General features: G+C 35.7%; 1 protein-coding gene across 6 annotated transcripts in view; it reads left to right on the forward strand.

The window, feature by feature from the left end:
- Window positions 1–14450, forward strand: part of LOC134678142 (uncharacterized) — a 216110-nt gene extending 201660 nt beyond the window's left edge. The window contains exons 1-3 of one of the 6 annotated variants that reach the window (XR_010100159.1): window positions 8286–10216; window positions 10681–10762; window positions 11168–14443. Coding sequence is in view for 5 of the 6 variants with exons in the window: in XM_063536595.1 (XP_063392665.1) it covers window positions 10157–10216; window positions 10681–14172 (3552 nt within the window). In the remaining variant the exon portion in view is untranslated. Of the gene's footprint in view, window positions 1–8285; window positions 10217–10321 lie in introns of those variants that run through there. The other 5 variants (XM_063536629.1, XM_063536595.1, XM_063536622.1 and 2 more) reach the window with 5 other exon arrangements.
- The last annotated feature ends 5907 nt before the right edge of the window (window positions 14451–20357 follow it).

A 20357-nucleotide genomic window follows, 5' to 3' on the forward strand; every position in this document is an offset into this window, starting at 1 on the left:
CGCGATGGGCACCGCGTCGCTGGGAAAAGTACCTACTGGACCCGCATCTACGCGTGCTTGGCATCAGGCGCTTGTGCGTCGCGGATTTAAGCGTGATGCCTAAGGTGCCACGTGGCAACACCGCCGCCGTCACCATAGCCATCACTACTTACAGTGGTCGGAGAGGATTGCGATTTATAACGATTATGATACCACTTTCTCTCATGCGGCCAAAATAATATAATACATTTATCCAAAAATTATTAAACGTATTTTCCTTTGAATACCTAATATCATTACTTCTGGCCACACGCTCCAAAATCAAATATTCTCAAACACATTCCGGGGATTAGAAACCATTTGCTTTACAGGGGTTAAAAGCAGATGAAAAAAAGTTGGCCTCAAAATGTGACCGCATGACGGTTTCACGTTGAAATAAAATTCATTAAAAGTAATTAAACACGCCGCGTCGGACATGAGCCAGCTTAATATTTAATAGGCGCGAAAATGTTGTGCACATCTGGGGTTCAATTCGAGAGTCCGACCGAGAAAAGTCTGCAGCGATTTTGATAGCCCACGCAGTGCAAGTGTCATTTTAAACGTCAAACTTCTATGAAATTATGACGTGTAAATAACACGTGTACTGCGTGGGCTATCAAAATCGCTGCCGACTTTTTTTGGTATAACTCTAGTTCGTGTTGACACTCGTAACGTATTTTGGAAATGAATGAGAAATGTATCAAGAGAGGAACTGGCGTATTAGCATAATCCAATAGTAATCGAATGAGTTGGATTTCGGATTTCATGAATTTCAGAATTTGTATTAAGTTGATCGAGCACCGGGTGATTTTTTTGCCCATTTATTCGTTGTTGTGCTTTTATTGGGTATCCCGGTATCGTTTCATACGTCACTAGCACTTTATTAAACACTAGTTGGATAGAAAGTGACGGCCGCTCGTTTTTTTAGCAAAAAGCTATTAAATTATGGGTAACTTTTTTATTGAATGTATTTTTTGTCGTTGTTATAATCCGTAAAATTTATATTTTTACGAAATCATGCATAATTTTTTTAACAATTCCGAAATGAACGAGACTTTATAGTCTGTGCAGAAAAAGAAGAAGCGTGAAATATAAGGGAACCAAAAATTCAATGACTCTTTTCTTTCCACGCAGACCTTACACCAATCTATTTTAGACTAAGCAATCACAAATAAAACGGAAACTCATACATATATTACAAGCTGTGTCGAAATGATTATAATCCATTGGATTTTTCTCATTTCGTTTCCCTCTCGAAGTGGATGGTAAATATTCCGAAATCGTTTCTCGTAAAATAAGTTGGATGTTTGTAAATATTAAGGAATTTAGGATCCTCGTGCCGAACAAAAACACTTTAAATAAGCCTAAAGATGGCCACTGACGAGCCTTCCAACAGTCCAAATAGCGTGATTGCAATTCAAAATCGGTCCGTGAATGTCAAAAACGTACAATGTTTAATATTAGGATGCCGTCCATTTGGATGAATCCATTGTAACGGCATCCATTTGGAAGGCTCGTCAGTGGCCTGCTTTAAAGTTAAAATATCTGGCATTTGGGTCAATTTCTGAACACGATTTTTTTTCTGTCCGTGATGAAAATCGCGGGTTAGCATCAAATAATACTTACCATTTTTTTTTTACATAAAGAAGCCACACTTTCACACCGGGTTCCATATGAATTCACTGATTAATTGGTTTTTAGAGTACACTTAAAAATACCTAAAGGCTCAAATTACTACTCCCGTGCCCTGTCCGGAATCTACTTTTGAGCATAATGAAAAATCCTACGAAAAAATCTACATTAGTATCACTAATTTAGTGTCAAATACTTAAACTAGATGATATTTACTATCACTGAGCACATACACTATTAACTTCATTGTGGTAAATAACTCGTGATCGAAGTTTAAATTTTGTCCGAGCGCGCGAGTAAAATTTCGTCGGCAAAACTCAAAGGGCTCTCACAGCCGACGTCTGTATCTGAACCGCCTCGTGTCCCGCCTCACCTGTACTGGCAATATTCGGCTGATTCTCAAAGCAAGCGGATGTACGTCAAGCCGCGGCGTGTTCGAGCAAATCGCATAAGTATTTCGGAATCCGGGTGGGCGACAATTTTTTTCTAATTTCGATGCCCCTTATAAATTTTATTTCCCACATAGCTTTTCAAAAACAATTATCATATTTAGGAGCCCTTTATGTATCTTTATGTAAGCGATAACATAACAGTTTGGTTAAACACGATTTAAAATTTTGGCGAATTTTTTTATTACGAATTCTAATTTCCGTGCCCTAATTCCCATAGAATATTTACCTAAAACAGCTGATTAAGTGGCACGGGAATTAGAAAGTATTACATTTATTGTCAACAAATTTTTAATTGGGGGCACTGTAAGTTAATTGGCAATGTTTACGTCATATTATTATTACATATATATATATATATATATATATATATATATATATATATATATATATATATATATTGGCATTGAATATATATTATATGTAATAATAATATGACGTATATCTTTCTATTTTACATTTAAGGAAATCTCAGAGAATGCACAAAAATCTATGAACGGTTTTTTAGTATAAGTACTATAGTACATACTTACAGGGTGGACCCGAATAACCCGGGCAATTTTAATACGTAAGGTAAGGTGGGGTAAGACGACACTGGGGTAAGACTATCACTTGTATGGAATCCTCGTACTGTTAGTCTTGCGCCACCTTACCTTATTCATTTATCATATTATAATATTAAAATATTATATAAACATAAAACTATTTTTGGAATTATTACATATTATAATACCCGTACCTAAGGTTACATGAAACAAAATGAATCAAATTTACAATGTTTTTTTTTGTAAATCTGATAGCTGACAGCGTAAGCCGTATAAAGTTTAAATATCTGGGAGACCGAGCTTTGCTCGGAAAACATATACCTACCTAAAAACTCAAAAATGCGCGTTTTCCCAGAGACACATAGCTAGATCGATTTTTCATCCCAGAAAACGCCCATATATGATCAAATTTCATCGAAATCGTTAGAGCTGTTTCCGAGATCCCCGAAATATATACAAGAATTGCTCGTTTAATAGATTAGTTGTTATAAATTAGCTTTTCTAATAGGTACAAGAAAAATTAAATATATAATAATAATAAAAGACGTTTATTCAAAAAGTTTGAACATAGGTACATAATAAAAGTACACGATAATGCTTACAAACTAATTGAAAAGGTAAGTGGCTCAGCTTATGTCTGTGCCAGAAGGCTTCGGGGCACAGCGGCCCTTAAAGACTTGCAGCAACGGACGCTGTTATTCTGCCTGCGCTGTCATATCCTATTCTTACTATATTATAAATGCGAAAGTATCTCTGTCTGTCTGTCTGTTATCTCGTCACGGTTAAGCCGCTGAAACAATATCATCTTGATAATACATATTTGGCATGGAGATAGTTTGAGGCCTGAAGAAGGACAAAGGATCTGGGGGCACGGCAGTGCCGCCGCCAAGTCTAGCAAAACAAAGAGGCACGGCCGTACCATCAAATCTCAATAACATTCTATCTAAATAACATTTAATTTGAGCATGTAGTCTAAGAATTAATACACTTTAAAATCCCTTAGTTTTGTCACTGGCACAATCACTCTCAATCAATATTATTTTAAGGTACTTCTAGCATACCCACAAGTTCCAAATTTGAAACGTAATTAGGTTTTAGCTTTTTAAGCCAATAAAAATCTAATGATACTGCAATATTAGTCACGTTCTAAAGATAACTGCATAATTAAGTTTGTAATCCTATAGACTATATATGTTTGTGATAACAACGTTACCTTTTAGTTCTTACAATTAGTAGGGAAAATAAAGGTACACTACGATGGACGATGTGAGTATGAATAAAGATGTATTATGATATGTATACAGGGTGAAATTTAATTCACTGGCCAAATTGAAACAACTGAAAGAACTCGAAAAAATCTTAAACACGTGTTTTTTCTTTTAATACCGCTCAGTACATTTTTTTCGAAATAACTCATCATCAAGTTGTCCTAAAAACCTCGTACGTTATGGTAAACCGACAACTACCCACTACACCCGCTTCTCTCTTATCAGTTAAGGTCATTGACACCCCGCCCCTCCTGCTGTTTGCAATCGCATCACCAATTATGAACCCTATTGCAGCGAGATTACCTACATAAGTTGCTAATTTTTCCTTTCATATTAACGGGCTTAGAACCGTCATAATGCAAAGGCAACCCATTTTTAATCTAAAATGTTATTTCTGACTAATGATTATTAACAAAACGTCCGTGGCTTAAAAACAATGAGTAAAAACTAGGTCAGGAATCTTTGCATTCAGGCGTATTTAAAAAATTGAATCAACTTACGTACATTTGATTAAAAATCGACGCAATTAACGAAAGTCCCACGAGATGGTACTCTTGGATTCAAGGATTCTTGGATTGTCTGCGAAGGCGTGGCACGGATTCCATTTCGTATAATCTTTGTGCACCACGTAAACACTCACCACTTAATAAATAACACCGTACCACTTCGTAATATTCCCGGTTCGAAAACATTTTTTTTAACCTTAGTAGGCGCGCGATTATTATTTTAAGGTTGGCGAGTGACGAGTGACTAATCATTTATGCTTACCGTTATGTTTACCGCTAGCACGGAATGGTTTAGACTACCCTCGAAATTGATAAACTTGCCTACCATCGCCAACACTAACTGGGTGGACCCTATTGCAACGATTATAAGGTTTAGTGAAGGTCAGATAAGGGTTTTGCTGATGTTGTTGTTAAAACCTACTATTAGGTTTGTTTACATTTGTGGTAATAGGGTGACCAAGACTCGTGGAAAATATTTAAAATTTGAAAAATGAAAATTAAAAAAAGTGTAGTCTTTTTTTTCGCTAAATAGATTCCTTAAGTGTAACCTAGTGCCGGGAATGAATATGGCCAGTGATTTAAATTTCACCCTGTATACATAGTATCAGTATGGTATGGGTATGTTTACCCGAAAAGAAGGACAGCCTACAAAAAGAGATGGGATCATTTCAATTCATGTAAAAAGATGCAAATCTTGCAACGCAGTTCTTCTACTCTACTACAAAAAAGTTTTGGGATGTAATGTGAAACCAAGTCGGTTATTTTAGTCAGTGCCAGGGGATATTTTGTATGCAAGTTTTTTTTAGGAAGATTATAATATTTTTGAGAAATTACTTAACCAACCTACACTTTGAAGATTTTCCCGCAGGGCAGTGACACCCCGTATACCTATGTATAAAGTAAGGCGGGGTAAGACTAACTTAGTTTATTTTGATCGGGGCAAGACTAACTGTATGAGGATTCCATACAAGTGATAGTCTTACCCCGGTGATAGTCTTACCCCACCTTACCTCATATGTGTTTTTGACACTTTTTAATGAATAGTTTTGTATGTAAAGGCGGACAAGTTTACGAAACTACTCAAAGTATTGTTTTGATATATGTACATTTTACTAAGAAAGAGAGATTAGTTGCCATTAAAATAAAGGAAAGGATTAGTCAAATACGTAGTTTTTAGTGTAACATACTTTCGTAGATTTGTCGTTCGAAAATAAAATTAAAGAAGGTAAATATGTCCGATGCCACTTCAGTATGGTTGCAGTATATTATTGTAGATTAAAATATACATAAATAATAGTTTTAAGTACCAAAATAAGATAAGAAAACAATTCCCGTGCCGTGTTTTAATTTCCGTCCTAGTAAAATCTAATTTCCATGGACACACTAATTCCCGTGCCCTGACCAAAATTTTAAATTTAAATAACTTTTATAGTTTTATGAATATTTTTATCCCATAAGAAAATTAATATTTATTATATTTTTTATCAAATTCTCAGCATATTTTTTTTTGTGTAATGTCGGTATTTCAAAATTCCATGGAAATTAGACAAAAATGCTCGTTTGGTGAAATTGACCCATTTGTAAAACGCATCAGTCAGAGAAAAACAAAAGAAGAGTGTTGTATTGTCATAGTCCTCAAGCAGAGATACATACGAATACATAATATTATTCGATACCTATGAGTAAAAATAAATGTACATTTTTCGAATCAGAACCATGCTTAAAATATCAATATCTGAGGCACTCCAGGTGAAACAAACTTCCATTGTGGTGAGAAGTATAAGAATTGTGAAAGTCTTTCAGACAAATATTTTTCGGAAACAAAAATTTAAGGAGAGAATTATACGAAAGGAAGAAATACAATAGAGTTCTGTAGAAAGTGGGCTACAAAATGAACAATACAATTAAGAAAGGAAATTAACTGCTCAGAACCAACGACTTTCAAAAATGTACAAGGAATTCCGTTTACTTATTTAAGCATTACTAATATTTTTTTATGACTGTTGAGTGAATGGTGGCGATTCCTTGTAAAACGTCGAATAATAATATAATCTCTTATATATAGTAACAGCACCAGTCATGGGACATTTAAGAGGAAATTTTGAGTATTTATGATATTTCCCTTATACATATAAATGGTCTACCGCTTAGCGTGTTAAAAGATGAAAGTCCTATCCGTCTTTCATGTTTTAGGCGTGTTGTACCAAAGATACTGCAAGTAGTTTCCACACATTTAACAAATTAAAACTATGCTTTTTTTCTCCAGTCATGGACACCAAAGCTCCAGTAATGGGCCCCCGGTAATGGACGTGGATCCAGTAATGGGCCCCCTAAAATGGACATTGCTCTATCAGTATAAAATATTGAAATGGGGAATAAGTTACGGCAAAAAAATCAATTTTTGGTATAAGCTTTTATCGCTGAATGTATTTTTCTTTCCACAGCCAATTATTATTGTATTAAATCCATCGAGATAATTCTAATATACCCAAACACAATTAGTTAGGGTTTATTTCGATAAAGTTCCCACGGCCACCTCCTGTCTCCATCATCAGATTAAGTCCATGTTATCATAATATTGCATTATCACCCGATTTGCATACTTAATTACGTACTTACACAAAATTTCAACTGAATCGGAAATCGAAAAGTGGCTCAAATTCAGCTACCAAGATTGGACCCACACTAACTAACAGGGCAAGTTAAATAAAATTTTGGAAAAACGATATTAATTTATCCGAAGTCCTAGAATACCTCCTGATTGACATATTTCGTAACTACATTTTACTTCTGTATTGTTTAAACATGAAATTATGGCATGGCAAGAATCATTCTGTCAATTGTCCCATCATAGGAGGTACGCAGTTTTACAGCTCCTATAATGGGATTGGGCCAAATACCACTATTTTTTACATCTGTGGAGTCACAACATAGGTGTGTTGTATACCTTATCTCATGGTAAATGCAATTAACAAAACACATTCTAGTTTTCATCAAGTATTAATTAATTAAAATTTAATAAATTAACTCACCTCTCTTAGCGAAGTTCTTAAGAATTCGTAGTGGTATTTTTTTTCAGTGACACGACAACTTTTGGGTTGGCGCCAATATCTTAAAAAGCAACCAAATTTAATGAAACTTCAAACTGAAACAGCTCTAGGACTCTTATTTATGATAATATACAGCCAGTGTTTATAAACTACTTTTAGATACTTATTTTAGAGGAATTATGTTTTTTTGTCCCATTACTGGTTCCACGTCCATTATAGGGTATACTACTATATATATACTAAATTTCAGGACTGTTCAAGGAATTTCGAGCATTGTCCTAATTAGAGTGTATTAAAAGTAAACAATAGGATTCATTTTATTTTCGACATAGTCAGTAAAAATAATTCAATACATTTATATTTTACCCGTCGCTTGATAGCAAAGACTAGAACATGTTCATGTTGTGTTGTTCATGGCAGGCGTATGGCGCCCGCACCTTCCCCACCACGCTTATGGTAACATTCCATTTCTAACCGCAGCTGCACTACCGGTACTGAACGCGTCGCTGTCATTGTCAATTTCCATAGTAAAATTGTCAGTAGTGCAGCTGTCGTTGGAAATGGAATGTTACCCTTAGTCGTCCCACCCCGTCGCCCCCGTACCGTGCAGGCGAGGACTCATTTAAACGGTCGGACTATATTAATTAGTATAGATGCCTATAAAAATTCTGAAATGCGAGTCCATATTATGAGTAGTCAATGGTGCAAAGGGGAGTCGAAACTCGTCTTTAACGAGTTGTCCAAGGTGTCAGATGCAGCTGTTTCCTGACGTCATGAAATTTATAGAAAATTAAACCATTTCTTATTATAAATTGTTTAATACAAAACATATAGAGTGTAAACTTAGCTTAAGTATTATTTTTATATAGCAATACATTTTGTAGTTGCCTTAGAATTTGTATGTGGCAACATTCTCTCTTCTTTCTCGATCCGAACTAACCGGCACGTCCCGCGATCGCTTTGTAATTTTATTTAATTTAAAACTTCAATAAAAGTTAATTTCAACTTAAAAGCGCATTTTGTTTTCTCCATGCGCAAGTGGTCCTTCGAGGGAAAAGTATCAGTGTCCGATGTTTCGTCGAAATAGTGTTCGCGGCAAGTGCGTGCGCGAGCTGGCTGGCCGTCTATACCGGCTGGAATCTCGTCGTGGCAGTGCCTAGGCTGGCGCTGCTGGCCTGTAACTTCGTTCTATCTATCATAGAACGAACATCATACACGGATTGGAGAAAAGAGCATCATCAAAAACCGCAAGTAATTCGGTATAAGTCGAATTTTTCGACCACCGGCATTCTTCATTTTTCAATATAGAGTGAAGTTGGCGCGATCCGCAGCCATCTTGCGGAACTTCGCAGCGGTTTTTGACATTTTGTGTCATCTGTCAAGTTTGACATTGACCTTCAATAAAAATCAAAACAAAGTGTTATCAACGTCTCTGTGCCTTCGTTTAAAAGTGTTTGTGCCTTCGTTCGTCATAAATAAACATTTAAATGTCTACCGAAATGGAGAAATTAAAAAAGTTACGTGTTATACGCTCACAGTGCAAAGGAACCATTACAAGAATCGAAAATTTTGTCAAGGATCCCGTATGTTTGGCAGCCGCCAGCGCCGATATATTAGAGGCGCGTAAAGAGAAGCTCATTTCCACCTTAAAGGATTACGAAAAGGTGCAAATGGACATACTGAGCATTGATGAGGGCGACGGTGAACAGGTGGGAGATATTGAAGAGAAATACTATTCCATATTAGCAAAAATAAATAGTTCTCTTAAAATGTTAAATACAAAAGTGACTTCGGAGTGCCACAACGCATCCACATGTAAGTTACCCACAATTGAAATACCCTTTTACGACGGAAAGGATTTCACTAAATTCAAACCCTTTTTCGACTTATTTACTGCTGTCATTGATCAGAATAGCTCGCTGTCTGATGTGCAAAAGCTTTTTTATTTGAGAAAGTACCTACAGGACGATGCGTTGGCGGTTATTCTGAACTTGCCGTTGGTAAATGAGTCATATAAAGAAGCAATACAATTGTTAAAAAAGAGATTTGACAACAAGGCTAGATTGGTTGCAAATCACATAGGTATATTGTTAGATATTTCTAATATACAAAAGGGCACAGCGGCTTCCTTACGAACATTTGTTTCACAAATAAATCAACAGATGCATGCATTAAAAAATTTAGATGAACCCGTTGATAAATGGGACATGCTTTTAATATCAATTTTGAGTCGAAAGTTAGATCAGTTCACACACCGGGCATATCAGTTAGACCGGGACTCTGACACCATGCCTACGATGGCTGGTTTCATTGAATATTTAGAAAAGCGTGCTATAGCGCTCGAAGATAGTCATCAAAATAAACATAGTACCTACTATGATGGTGCTAACAAACATATTAATAATAAAAGTACTTGCTATGAAGGTACTCACAAATCAATACCTAAGGTTACAAATGTGGTATCGAAGTCGTTGCCGCCCTGTAGGTATTGTGATAATAAAGACCATCAGATATATAACTGTCCCATATTTAAAATTTTACCTACTGCTCAGAGGCAATCTTATGTAAATGAAAAACACATGTGTAATATATGCCTTAATAACCATGATGGTAAATGTAAATTTACTTTTAAATGTAAAATGTGTAAACAGGGCCACAACACATTGCTGCACCAGGAGCGCAATGTGAATGTGGACAAGCCCAGGGGAAATAATGATGACAGTCAGCAGCCACTATCATCTGATGCTGGTGAGTTTGACATTGCTGTTAATACTATTTTAAATTGTGTGTCCGATAGTGGTGTTTTGCTGCCAACCATAAAGGTTAAATTAATTACTAAAAAAAATGAAGAGGTGACATGCAAGGCATTACTGGACACTGCTTCTCAAGGCAGTTTTATTCGTTCAGATTTGGTAAGCAGGCTTGGCTTACGACCTATGATTGAGCCAAACAATATTATTGGTTTCCGTAAACAACTATGTAAAGTGAATGAGTATGTAATTTTGACTCTTCAATCTTGTAAAAATAATGTTAAAATAATATTGAAATGTCATATTAGTGATGAAATTACTTCCAAACTGCCTCAAAGATCATTAGATGTATCTAAATATCATATCCCAAAAAATATAACTTTAGCTGATGACACATTTTACATAACAAATGATATCCCTCTGTTGCTTGCAGCAAACATCTATTTTGCTATATTGTTGCAGGGCTGCATAAAAACTGAAAATGGACCGGTATTCCAGAATACCATGTTAGGATATATTGTCGGAGGAAGTATCCCCGAGCAAGGTATTACATGTAATATTGTAACAAATTTAGTTCATAATATATCTGATGGTGAAAAACTGGAAAATGTAATGGAGCAATTCTGGCTCTCTGAAAAACTTCCTGAAGTGGAAAAATCTACAAATGATGAGTTTATACAAGCTGAAAAAATATTTCAGGACTCTGTATCACTTAAAGACAATAGATTTTATGTTGATATGCCATTAGCTTTCCCTATGGAAGAGTTAGACCTAGGTGACTCATTTTCTGTTGCCTATAATAGATTCATAATGTTAGAAAAAAGGTTACAAAAAGATCCTTTGTTATTTGAACAATATAAAAAATTTATTGACCTATATCTGGAATTAGGACATGCAAAGATAGTTGATATTGAGGGTTATGATTTAAATGGTCCTGTATTTTTTCTAGGACACCACTGCGTGTTCAATCCGTCGAGTCGAACCTCACCTCATCGTGTGGTCTTTGATGGATCGATGAGATCTAGAAATGGGACGTCGCTGAATCAAGTCATGCTGAACGGACCTGTTGTACAGAGTGAGCTCTTTGATATCCTTATTTTATTCAGGACTTATCCCTTTATTTTAACTTGTGACATTCAAAAAATGTTTCGCAATGTTTTTATAAATGAACATCAACGCGGACTTCAAAACATTTTATGGCGCGATTCGCCTGAAGACCCCATCAACTGCTTGCAACTTCAAACTGTTACATACGGTTTAAAATCGAGTACATTTTTAGCTACAAGAGCTCTAAATGAGCTAGCGAATATGCATAAGGATCAGTTTCCTTTGGCCGCTCAGGCTATTTATAAAAATACATTTGTTGATGATGTGCTGACTGGCGCTGATGATGTAGAGACACTTCAAGAGCTGAAAAGGCAAATTGTAGAGCTTCTGAAGTTAGGTAGTTTCTCGTTACATAAATGGTGCTCGAACCACGCTCCAGTTTTAAGTGATATACCAGTTGAGCACAGACAAATCGATAGTGTAGAGATAGGTCAAAATGACACTGTGAAGACATTAGGTCTCACACTCGAAATAAATTCAGATAAATTGAGTTTCTCTTGCCCTGCGATCAATGAGGCAACAATACTGAATACAAAAAGAAAAATTCTCAGCTTTATAGGGAAAATGTTTGACCCACTTGGTTTAATTGGCCCAGTAATAGTGGTGGCCAAACTATTCATGCAAGAACTCCATAGCTCTATGCGGAAAGATTGGGACTCTACAATCCCAAGTGAAAAGTTCCTATACTGGTCAAACTTTTTAAATAATTTAAAGCAAATGGGTCAAATTAAAATAGAAAGATGTGTAAACTTTAAATTAGTATCACATGTAGAGCTAGTAGGGTATGCCGATGCATCTCTTAAAGCTTTCGGGAGCTGTCTCTACCTAAGAGTTTTTATGACTGACAGCTCGGTTCAAGTGAACTTATTATGTTCCAAATCCCGTGTGTCCCCACTTTCTAAGTCTCACACCATACCTCAATTGGAGCTTTCTGCTGCTCTACTTTTAGCGCAATTGGCAAGTAGAGTTAGTAAGATTTTAAATGATAGAGTTCCTCATAAAATATTTCTTTATAGTGATTCACAAATTGTATTGTGGTGGATCAAAACAGCGGCAGTTAAAAGTACTGTATACGTAAAAAATAGAGTCAAACAAATTGTAGAGCTGACTGAAAACTCGCAATGGCTGTATGTTAGGTCAAAAGATAATCCTGCTGACTTATTATCAAGGGGAGTTGAACCACATAAGCTGCAGGAGTGTGATTTATGGTGGCATGGTTCGCCAAGTCTTTGTGATGTAAATTATACACATACAAACTTAGAAGAATTTAATTATGACGATATCATGACACATGTAGAGTCGCATGGTACTTCATTCGATGCGTCTTCTGACGATGTAGAGGGAATTTTGTGCCATACCACAAATGTAGAGCCTCTAGATTTATTAAAAAATTATTCTAACATTAACAAACTTCAAAAAGTGATAGGTTTTATTTATAGATTTTACAATAACTGCTTGAACAGAGACAACAAAATAACAAGTAGTAATTTAACTGCAAGGGAATTGCGTGACTCTATGACGAAGATTGTACGTTGTACACAGGCAGACCATTTTAGTAAAGAATTAGTCCTGCTCTCAAAAAATAAGCCTGTCACAATTAGTGATCAATTAGTATTTCTAGATAAAAATGGTATTATTAGGGCCGTGGGGAGACTGCAAAATGCAGAGAACCTGTCTTATGACAAGCGGCATCCGTCTATACTTCCAAAAAACTCCTTTGTTACCGATCTCATTATAGAACGAGAGCACTTAAGACTTATGCATGCAGGCGCTAGGCTAGTATTAGGCTCTCTATCTCAGAGACATCATCTTGTGAATGGTATTAGAGAGGTAAAAAAGGTGGTGCATAAATGTATAAAATGTATACGTATGAAAGCTGAAGCAGCAAAGCAGTTGATGGGAGATCTGCCTAAAGAAAGAATCACTCAGAGCAGGCCCTTTCAGCATGTAGGTATTGATTTCTGCGGTCCGTTTAACGTAAAGGTCTCTCGCATTAGGAAGCCTATTATTACAAAAGGCTACATTGCGCTTTTTGTTTGCTTTGCTGTAAAAGCGATACACTTAGAACTTGTTTCTGATCTCACGACTGAAACTTTCTTAGCATGTCTTAAACGATTTATTTCTCGGCGTGGCATGCCCACAAACATATTTTGTGACAACGCAAAAACCTTCAAGGGTGCTTGTAATACATTAAAAGACTTGTATGACCTATTTTCCTCCAAAGATTGTAGAGACTCTGTCAACAAATACTGCTCAGATAACTATATAACGTTTAATTGGATACCGAGTTATTCTCCAACGTTTGGAGGAATTTGGGAAAGTGGCGTCAAAAGTGTAAAACACCACTTTAAAAGAATAGTAGGCAATCTATGTTTGACCTACGAACAACTTAACACTGTAATCATAGAGATAGAAGGAATTTTGAACAGTAGACCTATACTATCTGCTATTTCTAATGATTGTGATTATATTACTCCTGGACACTTCATTTGTGGCGCAGCCTTGACTGCTTATCCTGAAATTGATCTCACTGAAACCTCTGTAAATCGGGTTCCATTTTGGAGAATGTGCACTAAGCTTAAGCAAGACTTTTGGAAAACCTGGTCTCAAAGTTATTTGACCCAGCTTCAAAGCCGACCAAAATGGAAATACCAGCAAACTAATTTAATGGAAGGTGATTTGGTAATTGTTAAGGATATGAACACCTCTCCATTAAATTGGCCCATGGCTCGTATTGTAAAAACGTTCCCTGGTAGGGACGGATTAGTAAGGGTAGCTGATGTTAAAATTAATAATAAGATATTTCGTAGAGCCATAACTAAGTTATGTCCTTTACCTGTAATGTAGTATTAATAACTTTTCTAGTGTTTAGGTTTCTATTGGCGGGTCCACTCTTTACCTGTATGTAGTATTGCCTGGCCCCAACTATGTTTAATACAAAACATATAGAGTGTAAACTTAGCTTAAGTATTATTTTTATATAGCAATACATTTTGTAGTTGCCTTAGAATTTGTATGTGGCAACATTCTCTCTTCTTTCTCGATCCGAACTAACCGGCACGTCCCGCGATCGCTTTGTAATTTTATTTAATTTAAAACTTCAATAAAAGTTAATTTCAACTTAAAAGCGCATTTTGTTTTCTCCATAAATTAAGGCGATATACACGTGTTTTTGTGTGCTCAGTAGAGTAAAAATATCTTTAATACTTAGACAAGTTTGAATCACAAACAACTGTAGACTATGAGACTATAAAAAGAAGATCCCTATTAGGAGATGAAGACACGATTGGATATAATTTACTTAATTTATTTTATTTAGAAATTTAAATCAGGCAACAAAATCAAAATCAAAATCAAAACGTTTATTCTGTAAGTAGGCTTAAGCTAGCTCTTTTACATGTCATCTTATAACTATATATTATACAATATTCTACTTTAACATAAATGCATCCTTATCTTCTACGAATTCTTTAACAGTATAATAAGCTTTTTGTAACAGCTGTCGTTTCACAATTGACTTGAATTTATTAATTGACAATTTCGTAAAATTAGATGGTAACTTTATATTATAAAAGCGCACACTGTTCCCCATAAATGACATATTATTTACTCTATTTAAACGTAATCTTGGAATGGCCAATTTATTTTTATTCCTAGTGTTAAAATTGTGTATGTCACTATTCAATTTATACATGTCAATATTTTTTCTTACATACCTACATTATATTTTCGTAAATATATTGGGAAGCAACAGTGAGAATATTGATTTCTTTAAATTTATCCTTGAGAGACACCCGTGTCCCTAAATTATATATGTTACGAACAGCACGTTTCTGTAAAACAAAAATTGAATTAATGTCAGTGGCTTTGCCCCATAATAGGATGCCGTAAGACATGACGCTATGGAAATATCCAAAATACACCAGCCGTGCTGTCTCAACATCTGCAAGTTGACGGATTCTTTTAACTGCGTATGCTGCCGAACTTAGTCTACCTGCTAGTGTAGAAATGTGCGTACCCCACTGTAATTTTGAATCCAAGGTTAAGCCTAGAAAAACAGCTTTATCTTCAAAATCTAAAATTTCTTCTTTTAAAACAACCTGTGCGTTACTTGTATGCTGGACGTTAGGCAAAGAGAATCTAACACATTTAGTTTTCTTGGCATTGAGAAGTAAATTATTACTAGTAAACCAATGAACTATAGAGGTTGTCCTCATACATCATTTACATCATTTATTTCATTGAAATCACTCTGTTTCCTTTTTACTTTAAATATAATAGATGTATCATCTGCAAAGAGAACCAACTTATGCTTTTCATCAACTATATAAGGCAGATCGTTTATATATACTACAACAAGGCCCATATTACAAATACCTTACAGACTAATACACATACGTATTTTATAAATTTAAAACTAAATGCTATTTAGTCGACAAAACGGTGTGGCTCCGTTACATCGGCTGCTCTTGTGTCGGATGAATTTGTTTTTAAATTTAACTCTTCTTTTGCGATAAAACTCATTGTTAGGGTAAATATATATTACGCATTTTAACGTTATAAATTAAAAGTTCTATATTTCGTTGAATATTTATAATCCGTATAGTAGTTTTTGTAATTTGTCAGAAAATTCCTATCCCAAAGTGCACGTTATGTACAAAAATATTTTTACTTTAGTGCGCAGTTTCTCTTAACTACAGGTGGGCGTCGTATAAGATTATATGCAATTGCAACGGTAAAACTGCAGGCCAAGTCTAATAAACTTGGCCTGTAAAGGATGACTCACGTTAGACCGGGCCGTGTCCGGGCCGGAGCTTGCGGCGTATCGTTTTTTACGGAAAGCATTACGTGATCGCCTGTCATGTCATAGAAAAGTAAGCGCCGGAAGCTCCGGCCCGGACACGGCCCGGTCTAGCGTGAGTCATGCTTAATACGTTACATTTGTAAACCTTAGATTTACAGAAATATATTCTTGAACCCGATCGGGCCAGTTTAAGAAAAAATAACACGCCACCAATGGTGTTTTCTCCATGTTAAAGAACGAGATGTCAATACTAATTTACTGAACGCGAGGAACTTTTTTATATTTCACTGAATACTTATATGTCGCAGTCAATTTGTGGAATACGTCGTATTGCATTACGGTTCGCCGTATTTCGGCTCCACGTTGATCAGCCGTTTGTGAAATTGACGCACTTTTATTGAAGCGTATTGCACTTCGTCTAAATACGAGAAGTATTTATTGGGTGCTGGTATTGTTGCGGCCGCTTCAAGGTGCCGTAGGCTCAGAGAACAGAGTTTTTGAAAAATCGTACCGCTTTTTTAGATCACAATATGATAGCCAGTTTTATTCATGGACGAAGTATAAAAAAAACACATTGATACGGTCAAGTCATTGTTGTAGTTTTCGGGTACACAAGCGAATTTGTTTAAAGCAATCTTTGTGGCAGCAGCGAAGCACCCAAGAAGTTTCAATAAATAATCATGTCTCATAGATTTTTAAAGTAGAAATTAGCATGATTTTATTTACCTTTTCATTCATTCATTCATCTCAGCCATAAGACGTCCACTGCTGAACATAGGCCTCCCCCTTATTATCCCCCTGATTGATATATGGCGAACTAGTTAACTCGATATTGTTATAAGTTGGTTAGAACTCGGTCAACTAATAATTACAATAGGACCAACTTCTAAACACAATTACAAGGGCCCACTAAAAACAACGTATCACACGCAAAAAGCAGTTCAATAAAACTTGTACGTCTAATTTCCTTGTAATAAGTTCCGTCATGCGCTGCAGGGGGCGCCACAGACACTACGCACAGTCGTAGCGCGATCGCCGTAGCAGGGCCACGTAACGCCGTTACGCCGTAGCACGTCTACGTAGTTCACGTTAAACTCTTTGAGGTTACCGACTTTAGAGTGAGTGTTAGTGAGTGTATAGTCAGTGGGATTTAGTGAACCGTGAGTCTGTGAGTGGTTTTAACTGTTTAGTGAGTGTGCGAGTGTTTGGACTCGGTAAGTTGACTAATTTTAAACTTAAAGCTCTAATTAAAACTTTATACTATTGTTTAAGGTGATATTTAGGGAATTTAAATTATGATAACTTTGCGGTAAACTTTTAAAAAAGGTCATAACTATTAACTTTTTTTATGTCGATATAATAACTATAAAGCATGGTTATAATAAGCAGGTGTAAGTTTAAGAAAAATTCAAAATTTTAAAATTATTACAACATTTTCTGTCAGATTTAATTGTTCCTTTAAACTTTAATTATATAAAATGTTGATTATTTGCAAGCCAAACTCATTTCCCTATTTTTAATTAAAATAACCGTTCGTGGTTTCGGTGGTCATTAACAATAAATACACAGAAAGTATCGAAACCGTCATAAAATGTGAACATAAAGCATTTTTCCACCGACACGGCGGTGAGGCGGGCAGTGACTTTTAAATTTAATTACATATGTAAGTACATTAAGTTAAATAATAATAAATTAATTAAAGGATTTGAAAAAAAAATTAAAATTTCATTATAGTTTGTGACTAAACTATTATATCGCCGAATCGATGGCATTTTCCTCTCCATCACTTACCGAGCTTACCGTGCGTCTTCTTGAGCTTACCGTGGGGCTCAGTCAATCTGTGTAAAAATTGTCCTATAATATTTATTTATTATTTATTTATTTATCACTTTAACGTTTTGACAATAACTGCACGATTCGGGAAATGAATTAGAGATTCACTAGATATGAAATAGTAAAGATATGTGACGTTCCACGGCAAAAGGTACCTTATGGCGGCTGGCGCTTACACTATTTACGCCGCTCCAATATTCAGCCGGGGCAATGGTACCTTTTGCCGTGGAACATCACATATCTTTACTATTTCATATCTAGTGACTCTCTAATTCATTTCCCGACTCGCGCCGCAAGGTACGTACTGGGTGCTCGACGCGGTCCCAGCACATGTCATCTGAAACTTCAGCCATTGACAACAGAGGTGACAGCAATGTGTCATCTATTGCAAAGAGCATATAATCACTACGTTTTAAGAGTCGGCACTCTCGAACAATCCTCGAACCGAATTATGAACGTACATATCCCAACACACCAAATACAGGCTTAAAGATCTCGCATCCAGGCCATAATTGTTAAAAAAAAACCACACACAATACTACCAACACAAAAAAAAACAACGCTAGGGCTCGACACTCCCAGTACCTACTGTTTATCGATATCGATAAATGTGCGATACGTGCTGCTGTATTTCCCTACTGTACTACTGTAACAGTACATTTTGAGAATCACGTGGATTAATAAAATAAAAGAACATTATATATATAAACAATTTTATTTTACATGATAAAAATAACATAGTTTATTATTCAAGTAGGCATATTACAATATGCTGAATTCGCGCGATTTGATGATTTCCACAAATGAACTTGTTTCCATTCAGCTTTTGAATAGGTAAATAAATACGCCAAATCCTCATTGCCTTTTCCTCAGCTTTGCCCATAATCGACATCTGAAATAAAGAGATTATCGATAAATTGGTCGTACACTATTCGTGTCATAGGTTACTTAGTTTTTTACTTAAAAATACTTTATTCACAAAATATTTTCGTTTTAATCATGGATTGTACACGACTAAAACTAATTAAATTAGTAACTGTTAACGACTCAAAGTAAAAAACGAAAATATTGCATACAAACCTCAGTTTACCGACCTGTTCGGATCAAGTGGAAATTTGGCCAAAAATGCGTCGGTAGTTAGTCTTCTTACACACCCACTACAAACTTCACATTTCCTTAAAGATTTGGCCCCCATTTAAATAACAGCTAAAGTTATTTTACTAATTACAATAAAAAATAACCACGTATTTCCACGTTCACGACAATTCAAATGACGTTTGACGTTTTACTATCAATCATACCCACCTAAAGAAAAGTAAGTATAATACGTCTATGTTAAAAGCAAGTATGGTATGTGCCACCAAAATGCAACAGCAGTCATTTTAATTCGATAAGATTATTTCTATGCCTCAATGTTGGTAACAAGTACGTTCTTAATTTATCAAAGTATGGGGTGTCGATGGGCTGATCTATTGGGCATTAGCATGTCGAGCACTAGTACGTTTATCTTAATATTTAAAAAAATTGCGTAGCAAGCAATTGTAAGTATACGGTTTACAGTTTGCCTACTGTAGGTATATTGCAGGTTAGAAAAAAAAATCACTAACTTATAAAATGCACTCCATTGTTGGAAATCACAGGCCTTCCTGTGCGAGAAGGTTTGAGCTGTAATTTATTAAGCTGATCAGTGCCAACTTTTATCAAGCTGAAAATAGAACTAAATTAGAATTACAAAAGACTGGTTGGGCCCGGGCTCCAAATGCAACCTCCAAAGGGCTCAGCGCTGGATAAAATTCAGAACATTTTCCATCCGCCCGCATACGTTTGGACTCAAGAGCTGATGCCTTTCAGTGGAGATATATATTCAATTAAAAATGAAGTTTAATTTAAATTTTGTTAACGTAGACGTTCATAATCGTACTAATTTTATGAAAGCTGAAGCAGTTTTTCCGGCGTAGGTGTTTGATTATATGGATTACCTACGTATACCTACCCAAAATTTTTGTTTATTAATATTTTTTGATTCAGTTGCTTTTTTATTCTGTTTATGAACCATTCGCTTATTTATATTCAGTAGTTATATTTTTATTACACGCGTATATTTCCGAGAACATTTCTTTGTCACCCTGAGACGACGGAGGCCCGCTACGCGGGGCTCCTATTTCTGGGCGGTTTGCCCTTCGGGCATCTGAAGCTACCAAACGAACCTAAGTTTTGGGGAAAAAAGCAACTGGGACAAACACCTGTAATAAAATTACCTACTGTAAAAGCAAACGACGGGTTAAAAAGCAGAATGGGGAAAAATGTAAATGGAACAAAAAATATTGAGGAACAAACATTTTGGGTAGCTAATCTAAATACCCTACGTAATTCCATCAGAGAATATAGAATGAAC

This window comes from Cydia fagiglandana, chromosome 2, assembly GCF_963556715.1.
Source record: "Cydia fagiglandana chromosome 2, ilCydFagi1.1, whole genome shotgun sequence".
NCBI lineage: Eukaryota > Metazoa > Arthropoda > Insecta > Lepidoptera > Tortricidae > Cydia > Cydia fagiglandana.